At 40.3% G+C, this 20,968-nt stretch overlaps 1 protein-coding gene across 2 annotated transcripts in view; it reads left to right on the top strand.

The window, feature by feature from the left end:
* ELOVL5 (ELOVL fatty acid elongase 5) overlaps nt 1-20,968 on the top strand; it is a 99,087-nt gene that overhangs the window by 26,523 nt on the left and 51,596 nt on the right. For both annotated transcript variants that reach the window (XM_089679505.1, XM_089679504.1), the window contains exon 3: nt 2,876-3,063. In XM_089679505.1, the coding sequence (XP_089535631.1) occupies nt 2,876-3,063 (188 nt within the window). The remainder of the gene's footprint in view (nt 1-2,875; nt 3,064-20,968) is intronic.

The raw sequence follows: 20,968 nt of genomic DNA on the forward strand, positions 1-20,968 counted from the left end.
AGAATAGATTTCAAAGTGCATAAACAGAAAAAAAACTAAATCAGATTATGATTTCTTAGTCTTACAGTACAGGACACAAGCTCTTTAATCATTGCAATTGTTTTATTTGCAGCTACCTTCAGGTGATTGGACACCAGCAAAAAACCCCCCCAAAAAAAACAAAATAAATGCAGGGACATAACCCTACTACTCCCAACTAGGCTAAGTGTTTTGCTGTGTCCTTATTTGATGGACCTCTTCTCTACCAAAGCAAGCTTATCTCCTTCCTATGGAGGTTTCTCCCTAGCTCTCACTTTTAGGCAATTAGGTTCCCTCTTGAGGGATCCTGTAAACTTCTCCCTACTTCTCAATCCAACATTGCTAGGTGGATCAAGCAAGTTAGAGCTTATGGTTTAAAGAAGTGGTCTCCAAAAGGTGGCCCTGGGGCGTGATGCGACCCTCTGCTTGCCTTTGGGCCATTATTCCTCCCATTGTCAGCAACCGTGGTGCATAGTTCCTGCCACTGACACCGACAACAAGACACCTATTCCTCCCACTAATACCAATGATGGAGCACTATTCCTTCTACTAGCACCAATGATGGGGCTCTATTTCTCCCACTTACACCAATGATGGGGCACTATTACGCCTATTGACGCCAATGATGGGGCACTATTCCTTACACTGACACAAGTGGTGGGACACTATTCCTCCTACTGACACCAATAATGGGACACTGGTTACTTTCACTGATTCCAAGACATTTTCTACAGTCCGGCCCTCCTAAAATTTGAAGGACCGTAAACTGGCCCTTTGTTTAGAAAGTTTGGAGACCCCTGGTTTAAAGGATAAAATTCCTCTCTTCGCTGTTAAAACACACTCTACCAGATCTGTTAGTGATTCATGGGCTTTCTAGCATCAAGTATCTTTCTCAGATTACCAAGGCTACCACCTGGGCTTCTGTTCATACATTTGTTAAGTTCTGTCAGGTAGACATGCTAGCCTCCTCTGCTATTTTCGGACGCAAGGTGCTACAAGCTGCTCTTTGTATCTGTTTGTGGTGGTTTGGGCTGGTTCACACCAGATGCAGTCCAGTGCATTTTATAATCTACATAAAAAACTCATGCACAATGTTCTCCATGTATTCTAGGGACCCTAGTTCACACTAGTGCAGTCAACAAAAGTAGAACACGCTGCATTTTTTCAGTAAAAAAATAAAATGTGGCAAAACTCATGTAAAATGCATATGAACACTCCAAAAAAACACTGGAATGCACATGTCCTATATTGAGATGAAGAAAAAGAGGGGCAGAAATGCACCGGAACAGATCCAAACCCGTGTTGATGCGTTTGGGGCTGCATTTCTGCACATATAGTTAGGAACCTGGTCAGAAATAATGGTCTCCACAGTGCTAAAAAGAACAGTCAAATACATATTTATAATGCAGAACCAGGTGATCAGACTTCAGGCGTCTGATCAGTCACACATTTATTCTGCAACAGGACAATGAATGGAAACCTACAGTCAATCATAAAGAACTATTTTTAGCAAAAAGAACACAAGTCTTGAAAGCGATAGTATGGACCCACAGAGCCTTGATTGCAACATTATTGAGTCTGTCTGGGATTACCTAAAGAGACAGAAGCAACTGAGACTGCCAAAATCCATACAATCATTTTGGTTAGTCAACCTACTGCTGAATTCGCTATTAAATTGTGTGCATGGGTACCTAGGAGAATTGATGTGGATTTCTAAAGGCAAAAGGTAGAAACCCCAAATATTTGATGTAGATTTTTTTCTGTTTATGCACTTTGAGGGTTGAATGACAAATAGAAACTATTCTCCTCCTTACAGCATTTTTCACAAGTGTCTAAAACTTTTGCACAGTACTGTATTTATATATATATATATATATATATATATATATATATATATATATATTATTATTATTTTTTTTTTTTCACAGATATTTTCTGACAGGTCATGTGACATGCAGGATCTTTTTCTCCAGTACTGGGCAGTCCTCAGTAACATAGATAGCATTACCATTCTCTCCATTATTGTACTGTGAAGAGTCGTGGTGGTGCTCCCCTAAAGGGGCATGTCCATGACGTCTGGCACTCACAGGAAATGGGTTGCATGATGCAGTATGTTGTTCAACACAGAAGAGCAGTGCCACTAGCAACCGAGACAGTGAGTCTGCAAGGTACAGCACCAGAAAGATGATATTTTGCAGCTTTCTTTTCACTGGAGCAGGGCTACTGAATTTAAAAATGAAAATGCTAGGCCTCTTGCACATGTGCGAAAATACACTGTGTGTGTGTGTATATGTATATATATTCTAATATAATTTTTTTTTTTTTTTTTTTTAAACAATCTACATGAGCATTGTCTTCTATAGCGCAATGCACACTGCTTTATAAAGATCAGTATGCAGTAATTAGTTGAGAGCTATAAGAACAAAAAAAAAAAAGAAAATGTTACGCTTGATTACAATAATTTATGCGCGTATACATGTATATGCAAGTATATATTAGCAGCTAGAAGAGAATAAAGATGAATTTTACTTGTGTGCACACAAAAGCACTATTCTATGCTTGTACGTACATACTTATGGAACATAACTTGTATTTTTTTCTCTGGATCTTTCTGCCAGCAGGATCCTGTGTATAAATGTTAAGTTAGTACATCCGTGTGAAAGAGGCCTATAGTCTATCAACTCACAAGATCAGTTAGGAATTGCATTGTTTGCATTATTTTGTTTGTTGTCTAACTGGAACCTGTTTTTTTCTCTAACTTGGTTTGTTTGATTTGGAATACTAGATCCTGTGTTACCATGTTTTAAAATCCTATTTTTGGTGCTTATCTAATTTGCTGTTTCTGATTATGTTTCAGACCCGCGAGTGAAAGGATGGTTCCTGTTGGATAATTATGTTCCCACCTTTGTATGCACTGTCCTGTATTTATTTATTGTATGGATAGGACCAAAATACATGCAAAACAGGCAACCCATTTCATGTAGAGGGATTTTAGTGGTTTATAACCTTGGACTGACTCTGCTCTCCCTGTATATGTTTTATGAGGTAAGACTTTTAGACATTTATAAGTATTGGCAACCATTACTGTGAAATGTATGCTGATTAATGTTATTGAAGTGGATCTTTACTCAGCTAGTAGTCTTACAGAGATGGAATAAAAAGTAAAAAAAAAGGGCTGAAAGGGGTATCTTTTGTGCATATATGCTTTATTAAAATCAACACAATTATTGTCTTGTTTACTAATTAGAGCGACCTATGGGGAAGATTTACTAAAACAGGGGAACACTGATTACCATGCAGAGCTGCACCAAATTCTATCAGCTTCTAACTTCCAACTTGTTCAGTTAAGGCAACATTAAAGCTTCTGTTTTTTTAAAATTAAAATAACAAACATGTCATACTTACCTGCTCTGTGCAATGGTTTTGCACAGAGCAGCCCTGATCCACCTCCTCTGGGGTTCCCTACCGGCGCTCCTGGCCCATCCTCTTTGGCGGGATTTCAATGGGGATACCCGTGCAGGTTGGCTCCCGAGCTGCCCTGTCTGCTTCCATTGACATAGAGCAGGTGGCACAGCCCCACTCCCTGCTCCCTCAGTACAGCATTTGATTGACCGCAGCAGAAGCCAGTGGCTCCCGCTGCTATCAGTATGCCCAGGGAGGAGAGATGGCGGTGAGAGCCGCTGCTCTTGTGCACATTGCAGGATCAGATCGGGCTCAGGTAGGAATAAAGGGGGGTGGGGGGTTGTGCAACACAGAAGGTTTATCAACATAGAATGCATTAAGATGAAAAACCGTAAGGCTTTAGAACCACTTTTAGCTTTGACAGTAAAACCTAGAAGCTGATTGTTTACTGTGCACAGCTGCACCATATTCTGTGTGCACCAGTTTTAGTATATCACCCCCATGTATAGTCTTTTTTTGAAAACCTTTGATTACATAACTCATAGAGAGATCTTCTGCAGTCAGAAAAGCTAACACAGTCCATGGACATTAAGTTATATTCTTTCCAATGATTGTGACATAGACATTGAAGGTTTAGTTTCGGTCAGGCGGGCAGGTTTCTGCACTGATGGTCCTAGCTCAGGGGATCTATATGATTGAGCAAAAATGCATTTCAGTCAAGCCTTTTCATTGAGGTGGAATGACCTGTGAGTTCTGTCAAGATTGCATACTGCCCATAGACATGTGACTGTTTCCAAATGCAACAGCAATAATCCATTTTAGGCAACAGTCATGTTAATGGACCTCTTTATGTCCCCAGAGCCCTGTGATTGCTCCTTCTCTGTGGACAGTACTGTTGGCTTAATGTGTCCCACATCTCTGCTTAATCCATTAAGTTTTCTACATTTAAAGTATAACTCAAGGCAAAACTTTTTATTTTTTTGGATGAAGGGAAGAGGGATTAGAATGCTTGTCAGTTTTTATTGCTGTCTGTGCACCCGTCAGGGAGACCCACCCAATTTGTCCTGTTTATCATTGAAAATCCCAAATTTTGGGTTGTCCTCAGAAAAGTATGAGGGAGGAAATCTTTTAATGGGTGCACTATATCTGGTGACCTAGGGATCCCAGAGGAATTCCCTTAATTTTCAGGGATTTCTTCTCACTTCCTATTTTGTCTATGGGACAAGAAGTGAAGGGATGTCTCTGATGGGACACAGACTGCGGAAAAAACCTGATGGGTTATAACCCTCCCTTACCCAAAATGAAAAAAGTATTCCCTGTAGTTCTACTTCAAGGTAGCTTTTCTGTGGCACTTGTTTAATGTTCCTTACGTTTGGTCCACCTTGTCTGGCATCCTTTAGCTCGCATCATGCCATTTTAAAAGGGAGTGTAGCCTGAATATTGCCAGCTATTTTAGTGGCTCTCATGGCAGCTCACAAGGTTTAATAACCAGAAATATTTGTAATTGCAGTCTGAAGATGGCTGCTGAGCTCCTGTTCTGGTCTGTCTTTGTTTTATATTTCCATACACTGCATGGGTGTACTTGCTAATTAGAAGCTCCTTTTTATCCAGGTTTTTTTTTTGTTTAAATTATAAATTTTTATTAAGAGCCAATGCCCCAAATTTTTTTTAAACAGAATACAGTTACAACAATAACACTTTATGTGTAAATGTTGCAATGACAGGAATCTATCGTTCGCATAGAAAACAAAGTCAGAAAAGATATGGACATGAGTGAACAGCATGTTAATCTGCACAATTCGAGAACATGAATCAACATAAACCTGCACATCGTTAGACTACATTAGGCTACTTTCTTTGTCAAAGGCATATTGCTTGAAAAAGTGTCTGGACTATATAAGAGGAGGGGGGAAAGGGGGGGAGGAAAGAGGCTTGCCAAAGGGAGAGTGATCCCATGGCCCCCAAATAGAGTGAAAATTACCTGAATGTTCACCAACTAGAGCTGTAAGGTATTCCATTTCTCTAATTTCAGAGATCATTCTTAAAAGGTGATTTTGCGTGGGGACATCTGTTGATTTCCAAAATCGTGGTATAACCCTTCTGGCGGCAGTCAGAATATGTACTCCCAACCTTTTAGATTGTTTGGGGATACCCCTAAAGGGTAAGCCCAAAAGATAATGTAACGGGTCTAGGGGCAGGACAACATTAAGTACTTGTTCCAATATCGTTTGAATCATGGCCCAATAACCCGCAATCTGTGGACAAAACCAGAAAATGTGCACCAGTGTACCTACTCCTCCCATGCTTCTCCAGCACTTATCAGACAGATTTGGGTTAATTGCATGGAGCACTACAGGGGTCTTTATACCAATGCATCAACACTTTTATATGAGTTTTCTTTCTATACAACACAGCGAGAGGTATTGGCAGCCGAATCCATATCACCTGCCAACACTTCAAAGAAATTGAACACTGGAGTTCATCCTCCCATCTCCTCATATAACGGTGGGGCCTCTCAACCATAGATTCCTTATTGAGGAGCAGTTTATATAGAGAGGTGATAAGATGCTGCTGGGAGGGACCCTTAATAGCTATCCTATTGAAGTCTGTAGGGCGGTCTAACGTTAAGGAGGAATTCAGTAGGGCGGAAGAAGTGATGAAACTGCAGGTAAGTGTACCTGGCCGATACAGGTATTGTGGATTTCCATGCCCTAATCTCCTCAAATGATTGAATTCTGTGTGAAACAGGATTGACCAGATGGCGGAGTTGGAATATTCCATTAAATGCCCAAGGGTTCATCTGTGAGTAGGACAGACTATCTGGGAGCTCTGGATTATACAAAATGTTCATCAATGGAGAACACATGGACAGCAATTGCTGCGATTTTACACAAGTTGACCAAATCTTGAGGGTAAATTTTATAGGCTCTATTATGGGAGGAAGGGGAGAGAGAGGCAGTGTGTAATGGAAGAGGTGTAGTAATGGAAGAGGTGTAGTAATGAACACGTGTGGATTGGGTAAATGTAACTTAATTCGATCTCCGCCCGTCTATTTTGAGGTTTCTAGGTGAACCATGATACTTATCCAGTTTTTGGGTTTTCTCAGCCTGTGTAATTGGAATAGGTTAATAACCTCTGGCCTGTCAGTCAAGGGAATTACATTGTATATCACACTACATCGGATCCCTACTATTGACCTCTATGCTTAGCACACTAAAACTACTGCACTATGGTGAATGGACAGCGTTTTCAATGTATATAAAAGGACATTTGTGTGTGCATTTAATTGGTTGGGGTGGCTAAGCAGTATACATGTGTGCTTTTTTGCCTGGATTGACCAGTATGTGATTGAGCACAGGTTCAGTTTGATTGCCTTAGAAAATGGTTAGCATACATTTTCCCCTTGTGCTTCAGTGAAGCTTTTCACGCCATTTTATTTTATCATAGTGACACTTGTTGGAATTAAAACATTCCCCCCAAGTGCCAGTGGAATGCATGCACTCCAGACAAACAAATATATGTGGAATTTTTGATTTGGAAACACAGTGTTCTTTGTTGCCAGAATACCAAGGACCACATCACTTAATCTCCTTAGCTGTACAGTGTGTGCTCTCTAGTCTACGTCAAAAAAATATCACACTGTTTTACATTTAGCTGTAGAAACAGCTCTGTGTTTGCAGAGTACAACAGCTATGAAGCATGTAGCTTGTATGTCCTAGGCTGTCATTACAGTTGTGTAGGAGTTCTTGTATTCTATTGTGATGAGCTAGCCTGGATTATGTCATTTTCTGATGCCAGATAACTGGCGTAACACTAGTATGCTTGTTTTTAAATGCATATATCAGAACAGAATTATATGGAAACTGTTTTCATGAATCCATGGTTGTCATGTTTGTTCTTTCTTTGCTGCTTAGTCACTTACCTGGAACAAGTGTTTGTATGTCTGGTGTTCCAACATTGGATTTGCATGGGCTTGTTTCACTCAACTAAGTTATCAAGTAGTGAAGGAATACAAAGGATACAAGCTATGTACTATTGAACCTTCAAAGACATTTCTTCAAAGACATTTCTGCAGTGACAGCTCCCATTTGCTATCCCGGTATATTCTTTTTAGAAGAGCAGTACAAAAGAGAGCTGCTTATGAGGAGCAAATTTTACTTTACTATTGGTGTATGTTGTGAAATTATTTCTGTTTGGTAGTTGGTGTTTTTGTACTAGCGACTGCACTGCTAGCTCCTATGGTCTCATGCTCACTGGACTTTTTTCAGCTGCTCCTAGGGGCATCTGGAATTTTTTTTCTAAATGCCTTCTAAAAGCCTATGTGTCCATGCAAACAAAGGCTTTTAGAGGAGTTCAAAGGCAGGAGAAAAATCATTGCCAGTGCCTCCAGGAGTAGTGGCGTTTGGCAGAAAAAATGGCTGACACCTGTAAATGTGTCTAGACACGCATTAACACTGGACACGTTGATTCATTTCAATGACTGGAATAAATTATTATTCTGGCCAATGAAATGAATTGACACCCAAGAGATTGACATGCCTAAATGTGCTTAAACTTGCCTAAATGCGTTACACACTTTAGCCTCCCTGGCAGTCTAACTAATCAATATTTTTTGAATGTCAAAGCGATACATTGTTTTGCATGGAAATTTGTTGTTTTATATTGTAGGCCTGTAATTCTTAGGAATAACTCATTTAAATCTGTCCAAACAAGAGTCTAGTAAACATCCCGGGTATGATATAAAGTTTGAAACACGTAATCATAAATAATTATAAAAAATAATATAATAAATTTAATTCAATAATATAATCCAAACCAAAAACACTGAAATAGAGCACCAAGTTCACACATCACTGAGCTCAGTCGCAGAATCATTTTCAGCGTCTGATGATGAATCACTATCACTCAAATCTGCAAGTGATTCTAATTCACTATCGCTGTTTTCTAGGCGTTCTAAAACCGCTTTTGACCTAAAGGGACATTTTTTGGATGCCATGAACATTCTCAAGTTTCCAGGCAGAAAGAACGGTAAAAGTGCAGGCAGGGCACAGGACAAAGCACTAGGGACAAAATTTAGGTGAAATGGTTTGAAACAGTAATGTAATACTAACAGATTACAATGTATTGTGTGTGTGTGTGTTATATTTTTACTTTTTTGAATCTCCCGCCGGTTCCGCCACCCTGTGTCCTGACGCTCGCAGGGAATGGAACCCGGAAGACGGATGCTGGCATCGGCCGGAGGACACAACGGGAGTGCATAGTGGGATCGCAGGACAAGGTAAGGATTGGGGGATCGCAGGAGAAGCACTACAGTGTACTTTTGGTACTGTAAATTAACCCCGAGCCACACTCAGGATTACCACCAGGGAGGTTAACAAGCAGCAGGTGTTTTTCTGCAAAATTCTGCTACCAGGAGGAAAGGCTTCTGGAAGACTTAGCAAAACGTCCTGTGTGCATGAGGCCTTAATTTGTTATAACAATCAGATTTCACTAGTTGAACCCAATTTATATTGTCATATCTGAATTTATACAAGCATAATTTTACTGGCATTCTTGATTCTTTAACCTTAAATGTTTGTAAACCCTTACATATACCCATTGAAGTGACTGGCCACAGATGATACAATGAGATGAAAGCAAACCTGCATAAATTGTGTCTGTCTATTTATTTTTTATTTTATTTATGGTACTTATATAGCACCATCAATTTATGCAGCGCTTTATATACATATATTGTACATTCACATCAGTCCCTAACCCTCAAGCGGCGAACAATCTAAGGTCCGTAAATCACATTCATACATACATACATACTGTATACTAGGGCCAATTTTAGACAGGAGCCAATTAACCTACCTGCATGTTTTTGAGAGTGTGGGAGGAAATCAGAGTACCCGGAGGAAACTCATGCAACCACAGGGAGAACATGCAAACTGCAGGTAGGTGGTGCTGTGGTTGGAATTCGAACCAGCGACCCCTGTACTGCCAGGCAGAAGTGATAACCATTAAGCCACTGTGCTGCCCAGATCTGCATTTTTCTCTTCTCTACATCTTTATGCTGTATGTATAAAGTTTGCCTGAAAGTTTAGAAAAAAAGCTAATGCGGAGCTGAACTTTCACTCTGCAGAGCTCAGTAAGGGGAGCTTATTGGAGGGAAGAGACACTCGCACATTCACACAGGAACATAGCTGAGGCTGTCAATCTGCTGGACATCCCTCAACTGTCACCATTTTTCTCTTGGTGTCAGAGAAAACATGTCAGAAGTGATTCATGCTGATAGTAGGGGAATTAAGCAGCAGACAGAACTAACACTTAGTCCTCTTAATAGGGACAAGTACACAGTATAGAGAGATATGCATTGTTCATATTTTATGTATGGTGTTTACAACCACTTTAGGGCAGACCTTGGTTAAAAATGAAAAGTCCACCTCTATCAGAAATAATAAAAAAAAGGAAAAGCAGCTTTTCAAGAAAAGGTTTAAAATAGTCATCTTGGACCCCACTTCCTAGTGGCACTGATGATGCCATGGTGCCTCATTGCTGCTAGGTGCTCAACATCCCAAGAGAATGAGCTCCTGCACATTGCTGTGATTAAATTCACTGTGTGAGTGAATCTCCACTTTAGATATTGAGTCTTCTAAGCAAAAGTTTTACTTTAAAGAAGAGAGCACTTAAAAAATTTAAAAGGATCCTAAAGGGCCACCTACTGGCTTACAAGGAGAATGCAAAATATTAATATACAGTTTTTCATATTTACTTGACTTAAACTTAAATGTAAGTATTGGCTTAATAAATGCATCGTATACAGTACAAGAGTACTATACTGTCCTTTTAACTGGCATTATCATGTTTTATAATGTGTGCTCTTACACACTAACAGAATGCAACTGCCCCCAAAATGCCCTGGTGTCGGTTATTGGCAGGGCCTAACAAAAATGGGTATGCCACCCCCTCCATCATGTGACAATGCTTGGTCCTAGTGTAACAAAAGGTGTGTATGACCACACTCCAATGCAAACTACCTTTTTATTGTGCAATATAATAAAATGAAACAAGCTGAAGCAATGGATCACATAAAACTCACATGTTTCATGCTTAATAACATTGTGGAGGCATAGGTGGATACACCTTGACCATCTGCTCTGAACAGAAGTGACAGTATCTCTAACATGCAAACAGTTATGCACTGCAATGCACTGGACATATGTAAAGGGGACTTTACTGCTTCTTCTGCGAAGGGCATTCAAGTCAAACTGGGACTTTTACATTTTTTAGGTAAAAAAGGGATGCTAGCATGGCAGTACTACACGCAGCAGTAAGTGGCAAATGTGCCCTTTTACTGATGGGCAGCACACATGTCGCAGGCCAGTCCAAAGACCGTTAATCAAGATGGCAGACAACAGTGTTAGTGCGTGCGTGGAACAGCGTGTGGTGATGAACTGTCCTATAAACGAAGACGTAAAACCCGTGGATATGTACAGAAGACTTCAAGCACAATGTAGTGCAAAAGACATTTGAATGGTGTTAACGTTTCAAAGATGGCCGTGTGTCCATCAGTTATGATCCCAGCCGGGGTGGTTCCCAGCCCACAGCAGTCATTCCTGTGAACAAGCAGCACGTGGAATGCCTGTTCCAGAATAAACTACACTTAATGCGTTGTGAAATTGCACAAGAGACTAATCTTTCTGTGGGAACGGTGCATACAATCATTCACAAACATTTTGCATTTTTCGAAAACTTAGCGCTAGCGCACGCTGGGTACCAAGACAGCTTTTCTGCTTTTGGACGAGTGATGTGCATACGCATCTGTGAAAAAAACAGCCTTGTTTGATCACTAAGGTTGTCTTGTTTCTCCAGGACATACAAGCTCCAACTGCTCACCGCACTACGTGCACATTACAGCAACTGGGAGGTATTGCCACATTCTCCTTAAATCCTGGACCTCGCTCATAGCGATTTCCATCTGTTTGGACCCCTAAAAGAGTTTCTCAGAGGTCAGCATTTCGGCACTGATGACGAAGTGAAGCAGGCTGTCTTAGGACGGTTCAGGTGTACTGACAAATCATTGCATGCTGAAGCTTTCCATGCATTAGTTTAAGGAGAAGTACAGTCAAAGCTCTTTTGGATGTACTTCTGTGGATCACAGAAGTGTAGTACAATCTAAAGTAGAATACAAGATGTCACTTCCTGACATTGCTTACTACTAGCGAAATCTGTGAATGATCACAGAGGTCACATGGTACAAGGCTATTCACAACAGCCTTGTACCATGTGACAAGCTGTGACCAATCACAGCTCGCACAGTATTTCTCAATGGCTGCAGGAATGCAGCCAGAGTGGAGAAATGATTGCTTTTAGCCTTTACGGGTGTAAAAGCAATCAGTGTAAAAAAAAGAAAAAAAAAAATCTTCATCACCCCCCACAAGTAGTACAGTGTCACTGTGGTGACACTGTACTACTAGGGTGACAGTATGTTAAAAAAAACCCCAAAAACAAATACGTAAATAATATAAAAAAAATTAAGTGTACAAATAATTTTGAAAAATTATAATTTTTGGTTATAAACTAATTTGGGTTTTTTTTTTACTAAATATTTATGAAGAAAGATTATTTATTTGCAAAATTTCATAAGAAAAACACTTTTCAAAATGTTTGGTCTTTTTCATTTATATAGCAAAAAAAATAAAAATTCCAGTGGTGAATAAATACCACCAAAATAAAGTTTTATCTGTCTCAAAAAAATGCTAAAAATTTCATATGGGTATAGTGTTGCATGACCGCACAATTGTCAGTGTGATTGAACTGAAAGCTGAAATTCGGACTGGACTGGAAGGGGGTGAAAGTGTCCAGACTTGAAGTGGTTAATCAGATGTGACCAGAGACAGCCCAGGAAAGTAATAGCCAGACAACTAAATGGTACGTGTTGGCTGGAAAGAGGATCCTCTAAGGGTCTGATCATTTATTTCCAAGTTGACTTTACATGATCATATGCAGCTCAGTTTGTTGGCATATGTTCACTTTTGCTTGTCCATTCATACATTACATCACAATGCCTGCATTATGCTATGCAGCTTTTAGTGTTCAGTCCTAGAAGTTTGTGTCATACATGTTTATGGCTAAATCTGAAAGATTTCAAGCTTTGGAAAACGCCAAAGAAGCAGTCGTATGACAACCTCCTCCCAATAGTGGTGGACAACCTATGGCTCCCCCTCTCATACATAGAAATAGGGCAATTTAGTTCTCATATTTCACAATAATCTGTAGATTAGATACAGCTCCAAACTGGAGATAAATTTCAAAGCTGACAGGTTGTCTTTTTGAGCCATACAGGTATCATTGAAGAGTGCACTGTTGAAGCTGCCCTTTGCTGCTGTAATTCTGGAAGCAGGTCTTTGGATGAGGACAAAAGTGCACTTGGCTGAGCTATTATTATCATGATGTGACTGCTGACTAAAGTACACTTGCTTGGCCTGAACAAATATGAGCAGGATCAGTCTAAATAATCCAGCTATGTTAACAAATACATAAGGATACATTAAGCTTACATTAATAAGGATACGTTATAACTGAGCTCATATTTCATGTGCCTCTCCCCTGACGTTTCAATCAAGACCAATAGCATAACAATCAGAACCTCCCCTCATGCCTCTCCTTTCAACCACAAATTACTGTCCAAATCTTGCGACCTTCACGTTTAACATTTCTAAAATACAACCTGGCTTATCTGGCAATGTTCTTTTTATGTAAAAGCGATCCTAGTTGCTAATTAGCCACTATCGCTTTTCTCAGGGAGTCTCTCCTTCTGCGGCCTTCATGGGCTCTCCCGTCTCACCCGAGAGCCCAGGACTGAAGATTGCGGTTCTGTTTTACCATATAGATGATCAAGGACCGGATCATCTCTATGGTATAAGAAAGCGGAAGCGACTGGTATTTTGTCACTTCTGGTTTTGCCAGGATATAAACAAGCCTTTATTGGCTTGGAAAAGCATCTGATCAAGCCAGTCTTTGCTTGATCAGATGCTTTTAAGGGCATAAATAGGACATGTCACTGCTCCAGCTATCACAAGGGATGTTGTTCATCCCTTGTGATAGCCATAAAATTGATCAAAAATAATCAACCATTTGCCGCCTGGCCAATGGCCGTTTGACGGCCTCAAAAATGCACTAGATTTCCGGGGTGGACGCCATTGCGTGTGCAGTTTTCGCGCTTGCAGAGCCGCGCAGCGGCGCAATCTGTCACCGGCCGTGTACCTCGGACACGGCCGATGACAGATCTGAGTACTGGAACCCCGTTGCCGGTACCATGTGACCTGCTGTGACCAATCACAGCAGGTCACATGACCGTTGTATAAAATGGATGGCTTCATTCATGACATCCATTGTATACTAGTGTCTAGCTGTGAATGGTCACAGCGATCACATGCACATGTCATGTGATTAGCTGTGGCCAAATCACAGCTAAGAACAAAAAAAAAAAAAAACCCTGAATGAATCGATGTCATTCAGGTAAATGCTTGCTTATAGCAAAGTAATTCTTTGCTATAAGCAAATTGTGTAAAAAAAAAAAAAAAAAAAAAAAAAATACTGATCACTTCCCCAAAGTAGTACAATGTTACTATGGTAACATTGTACTACTTTGGTCATAGTGAAATATGAAAAAAAAAATCTTAAAAAAAAATGTAATAAAAATATATATATATATATTTTTTTTTTCTTCATACTGTCACCACTCAGTGTCCCTGATCACCGCCATGCCAGTTATATGATGATGCTGTACTGCACTGGTGACAGTATGTAAAAAAAAATAGTGAAATGTTTTTAATTTTTTCATTTTCCGAAAAATTATGACAAAAAAAATACTTCAAAAAACTCTCCATGCCTCTTATGAAGTACGTCGGAATGTCTACTTTACAAAAAGGGGTCATTTGGGGGATATCTGTACTGTTCTGACATTCTTGGACCTCAAGAAATTAGATTGGCTGTCAGTACTTCAGGATTGATCAATTTTCAGATCTATACCATAGTTTGTGAACTCTATAACTTTCCTACAAATTAAAAAAATACATCCTGATTTTGGGTTATTTTCACCAAAGACATGTAGCAGAATACATTTCGGCCTAAATTTATGAAGAACAATTATTTATTTGTAAACTTTTATAACAGAAACAAAGAAAAATGTGTTTTTTCTTAAAAATTTTTGGTCTTTTTTTGTTAATTTAGCAAAAAATAAAACCCCAGCAGTGATTAAATACCACCAAAAGAAAGCTCTAGTTGTGTGAAGAAAATGATAAAATTTTAGTTTGGGTACAATGTTGTATGACCGCGCAATTGTCATTCAAAGTGTGAGAGTGCTGAAACCTGAAAACTGGCTTGGGCAGGAAGGTGTAAATTTGTCCGGTATTGAATTGGTTAAAGAGCCAGTGTAAAAAATAAATAAAATACAAATTTAAAGTGCCCCTACCCCATGCACATGTGCAAAGGGGAACACATATGTAGGTCATGCACGCATATGTAAATGCTGTTCACACCACATATGTTAAGTATCGTGACGATCGTTCTACCAAGAGCAATAATTGTAGCACCAGACTTCCCATGTAACTCTAAACTGGTAATCTGAAAAGGCTTTTAAAGTGTTGCTTATGGAGATTTTTAAGTAGCATAGTTTGTTGCCATTCCACGAGCATGCATAATTTTAAAGTGTGACATGTTAGGTACCTATTTGCTTAGCATAGCATAACCTTTTATATTTTACTAATTGGGTATTTATATTGTGCTTTAAAATCCATTTAAGTATAATTTTTCAAAAACTAAGCTTTTACATTTACAGAAGACCACCTCTTCTGGCTCTCTGAACTCTCTCCTGACTTTCCCAGCCGTAAGTTACAGCTCACTGCTGTACGGGCCAGCTCCTGGCCTCTCAACAGGGTTCTCCTGACAACCGTGCTTGCTCATTCTGAGATTTACAGATTCCTTCATTTTCTTCGGGCTCTCTGTCTCCCAAACACTCTCGGTCTCAGCTGTCCCACCTCTCTCAGCCCGATGGCCATGGAATGTCTCCAACGTGAGTGCTGTCTCTTGAGTAGAGCACCTCTCTGTCTCCGGACAGAATCACACATCTGTCTTCAAACATGTGCACACCTTCCCCTGGCTGGAGCCCTGAGCTATGCCCAGGCCTTTGTTATAAGGGCTGTGTGGACTTGGACACACACCCTGCTGGTTTTCAGGAAGACCTGGACACTGGCTTGGAGATTTCTTCCCTCCCAAAGCACTCTGAAATCTCAAAACTACGGAGCCCAGTCTGGGAATACCAAAATCTGGAGAAAGCTGTAAGTAGTTTTTTCCCCTCATAATACTGTGGAGTCCCACATTCGGCATACGTGCGAACCCTATGTCCTTTTTCCAATGTACACAGTGACAGGGCCTCACACTGTCACACAGCCTATGCCACAGAGAACTATTGTGCATATTGTAACTTTAAACCAGCCTTTTTCAACCAGGGTGCCCAGGCAAAATGTCTAAAAATTGCCTAAAAACTTGTATACAAGCCATCAGGTGGATCAAGCCTGCCTTTTAATTACAAAGCCAAAGGTTTTCATTGTGCACCATTACAACCTTCTAGCCGCTTGTGTCCTGACAACCAATGACATCATCAGTTAAGGAGGATGTCAGCTGTTTGCACAGTATCCTAGTTTGACCCTCCCCTGCCATTCTCCATCAGTGCTGAGGTCACATTAGCTCGGTGATGGAGAAAAACCAAGGGAGAAGAGGAACACTGGAATACTACTTAGTGTGCAAAAGTGCATTTGCTTTGGAAGAATAAATCGCCTCTAACGTTGGGTGTCTTACATGTGTGGATGTTGCTGTGTTATATAAAACTATTAGAATAGTTTTTCACATTTTAGAATGTGGTTCCCTTTTAAAATTATGGACAGTCTGGAGGTACCCCATTTTAGAATGGGTTGCCTCCAGGCTGTCCATAATTTTAAAGGTTGCCTCTGGACTGTCCATAATTTTAAAGGGTGCCTTGACTGAAAAATGGTTGAGAAACACTGCTTTAAACTATATAACTAACTAGGAACCGTATATTAAAACACCCCCTTTAAAAATTAACTCCTATTCACCTAAATACATAGATGCTAATGTAACCCATAAAACGATCCCTTAAAAGATAACAACTTTAGGGAACATGTTGCATGTTTCACCCATTACTTTGGGTGGATATGTAACATGTTCCCACTGCCGGAGCTGCTGCCTGCACCACTGCATCTAGTGACAGCTAGCTGGGAATCTTTTTCCTCTGCATCATTCATTTACAGAATTCTGAATGTAAAACTATAAGCTTTTGTGGCTGTCTGCTTGTAGTTCTCAATGAATTACCACAGTGCTGTTGAGAACATTGAGTTCATTGTCTCTTCCTGTCAGTGTGCATCGGTTTGCTCATATGATGTATGTACGAGCACGCAAATACACTGACAGGTCTGCAGGAGTCCTGCATGGCACCCACAATCTGCTGAGCATGGGTGCGATGCTTTCTAAGTAAAAATAAATAAATAAACGCAAAAAAGATGTGCATTTATTTTTTTTTTTTTAAAAAGGTAATCTTATCCTTTTAACACCTAACCCCGACTCTTCTTAATTAAGGAGACTGTCGCCACGTTCTAGACCCTCAACTAAACACAGGCAGACAATCTGTACTAAGTGTACTTCCAGAAGCACTGCCTGCTGCAAATTTGTTTGCAAAGGATGTCAACACCACAATTCAACAAAAAAATTGACACTATTTCCAAGTCACCCACAGAACCCCCATTCCCTTGTTAGTAAAATGTTTATGCTGGAAGTACAAAAAGATCCTTAGATAGGCATCTAAGGAGATTGAGGTGACAACAGGCCTACAATGCAACAGTTTTCAGTGTCAATCTTAATATGTTTTTGTAGTTTCAGCAGAAACACTCATGTAGGGGCCAGGGGTGATGTGAGCTGGTTGGCAGTCCTAAGGCCTGATACCCTTCAAAGTGTTTAATATTCAGGCTGAATTTTGCAGGGCTTTTGTAAGTATACTTAATTCATATTACTTGCCTGTGTTCTAGGTCTAGGATTTGTGACAGGGTCTCTTAAAAGACCGATGACACAGTCCCTGATGCTGCAGGAGAGACCGGCTCCAGATTTCACTTTGCAATGTTCTTTGTGGTTTCCTGGTCCGTGCATGACATCAAAGCTTTTACACAAATAGGGTCCAAGAAAGTATCATGCATAAATCCAAGAGGTTCATTCACTAGCAGGGGTATACAGACATCAAAACCATCTTGATGCATTTTACACTTTAGGCATTTATTCCTACTTGGTGCTTATGCATAAGAATCTAGTGCGCAAAAGGCAGTAAATTGGTTCTGATGCCTGGATGTAATATGGCTTGTGAACAACCTATCAAGTTATGCATGTTACTTTTGTGGACCCATTTCATGTAAAAGCATTGACAGTTTCCCTTCAACTTGTCCCCATAACACGTCACCATTAGAAATCCTATAAGGCTTGGTTCACATATGTACGGCTGCGGATCTGCATGAAAATCCGTGCAGCCACACCACCTGCACAGAGGAATGCGGATTCGCAGGCGGGTGCCATTAGTTCTAATGGCACACCACCCGCACTGAAAAACGCTGGAAACCGAGGTTCTCGTGCGGGCTGCGTTTTCAGAAGTGCAAGGACTTCTTCCCTGCGTGTCACGGGGCATGGGAGTCCATTCAAATGAATAGGCTCTCGTACCCGTGCAAAACGCAGCCCGCATGGCCACATATATGTGAACCAGGGGTAACTGTTCCTCCTCATGCACACTGGACGTTTTTACAGCGGCTGTTTTTGGCTTTTGACTTTTTTTCTACAGCTTGTAAACTCCCCAGCATGTTATCCTGTGTGTCCATGCACACATAGACTGTAATCAGCGTTTTTTGGCAGGACCGGTTTTGGCTGGAAAAAAAAACCCAGGACTAGTGGGTTTCTAGAGGAGTTTTTTAGCTGCAAAAACTCTCTAACTCTAAAAATGCTGTAAATTGCAGCAAACCAGAAAAAAATTGACAGAAAAAAAATTAAAACTCCGCTAAACGCTAATACAAAAACGCTGAAAAACTCACGTTTTTAACGTGACTTTAAACAGCTAACGTTACCAGCGTTATTGAAACACCCAGTGTGCATGGAGCCTTCCACTTGTTTTACCTTTTAAACAGATGAAAAATGAAATCTGATTGATTGCTTTGGGTAAAATCACTTTTCACATCTTGAATATTGTATTTTCTATTCACTTGCATAAGGAAAGTGCAGTTTCCATTTGAATTTTGTATCTGGCCAACAAGCATCAGCTGGAAAACGCAGCCTATATAATTTCCCATCAGATGTTGCCCATAGGCCAAGATAGTAGGAATGTTGTATTGCCACACCTGATAAACTCAAATAGATATAAAACATTTCATTAGTGTTTAATAATGTTTCCCTGGTATTCTGAGCAATATTTGTGATGTGGTCTGGAATATTTGCATCTTGTACACTATTCTTGCATCAAATTGCACGTATTGTGAAATGACTATGATTTGCTTTGTATGAGTAGACTGTAATTATGACATATAAGACACTGTAATTAAAGGTGCAGCATGCAGTGCCTTATGTTCAGATAAATACAGCTTTACAAATTAGCAGAATGGTTGGTGAGTTTAAAATAAAAAAATAAATTTATAGCTTAAAAGCATGCCTCCGGCATGCTAATGAACAAAAGGTATATTTAGGTAAGTTACATGCTTTGTCCATAAGCTGGTGGCTACAGAAAAAGGGAGAAAGTTGTGTAGAAAATGGTTAATTTTAGTTTGATACAGTTGTTTGGATTTTAAAGTGGTTCTAAAATCAGGTTTTTTCCTTACGCACTTGAGCTTTAACTCGATCCAGTGATGTGCACAACCTCAATGTTAATCACAGCCATTGAGGGGGGGCAGGGCCAAGCCGCTCTTTGTGTCTCTTATGGACACACAGATCCGGCTTTGGAGTAAGCACACATGAGTTCCCCCAGAGCAAGCAGTTTGCTATGTGAGCACTCCGTGAGGGGGAGGGGCCAGGAGGACTGGCGGGGGGATCCAAGAAGAGGAGCATTGGGGCTGCTCTGGGCAAAATCTTTCTACAGAGCAGGTAAGTATAACGTTTGTTACTTTTAGAAAATAAAACTTTATCCTTTACAATCACTTTAATTCATTATGGTGTTGGAAAATATAAACGGTGGAACTGTTTCCATAGTCAGATTTAAAGTGGAACTTCACTCTCTCAATCAACAATGACTAATTTTAATCCTTCTGCTGCCAGCACTAGTAAATAGTTAGGAAAATGTTTACTTGTTTTAAACTTTTTTTTTTTTTCATTTCTTCCGTTACTTTCTGGTTTCCATGCCTAGGCAAATGATGTCATACATCCCAGCAGTCTTCAGGAGGGGAGGGTTCTCAGCTCAGCCAATGCTTGCGCTAAGGGCAGATGGATTCCAGGAAGTAAATGCTACAAGAGTTATCTGCCCCTACTCAAGATGGCCACTGCCAGAAATGCCAGGGGGTGTTTTTCAAAAATATTTCTCAGAAAAATAATGCATAGAGACGTGGATGGATGGCTGAGTTTACTTTGCATAATAAAAATGAATTAAATCGCATTTTTGATTTTTTGGTGCTCAGATGCAGTGCAGTTCCACTTTAAAATGCTATCCTGTCTTTCACATGAATATTGCAAGTCAAGGTTGTGAGATTATTCCATTGGTGGCAGGTTCAAACCAGAACCCAGATGAATGCACTGCCCTTGCATGTGGGTGTCAATGTATTGTTGGGGACACTTCAAACATAGATTGCAAATGCAGTCCGTTTGTGGACCACAATACCATGCAGTTTGGTGTAGTGCATTGAAACGCTACTTTTTCCGCGGTCATTTGTGTTGCAGCCCATTCAAATTAATGGGCTGTCGAAACGCTTCACACAGGAATGCGTGCAATCCTAGCGTGAACTGCCCCCTGTCGCAAACGTGCGCAACACCCAGTGAAGGACGCAGACTCCATTTTGTTAAGAGTATCCATTTTCTCCAGCGTGTGTGTGTGCGCGCGCGCGCTGGTTGTGGGTCAATGGCAGGCCAAGGCATCTCTGAGCTAGGTGCCTAGCTGTCTCGGAAAGCTGTACCATTTCACACCTCGGAAGAGATAAGGCAAGCTTTCTCCAGAGTTGAGAGAGATTTCAACCTCATAAAACTTAACTCAGTGTAGGTGACAGAATCAGATAACCTCAGTTAAAACCATTTTTCCCCTATGTCTCATATCTTGGAATATGAGAGACTTACATAAAAACCGAACATATCGTCAGATGGACGATGAGCATGCGAACAGCTTGATGGGTCACTCGCCTTGTCTCGGATGCACAGGAAAGCAGAAAAATAGATCTCACGAACCGTTTACCATACACTCTAATAATTCATATCTAAACAATCCTCAGACTTGTCTGCATAATAATCTACCCACGGGTGGGATGTCACTTGCGCATAGGAA

This window comes from Staurois parvus, unplaced genomic scaffold (assembly GCF_062004578.1).
Source record: "Staurois parvus isolate SC_StPar_1 unplaced genomic scaffold, SC_StPar_1.0 ptg000226l, whole genome shotgun sequence".
Classification (NCBI taxonomy): Eukaryota; Metazoa; Chordata; class Amphibia; order Anura; family Ranidae; genus Staurois; species Staurois parvus.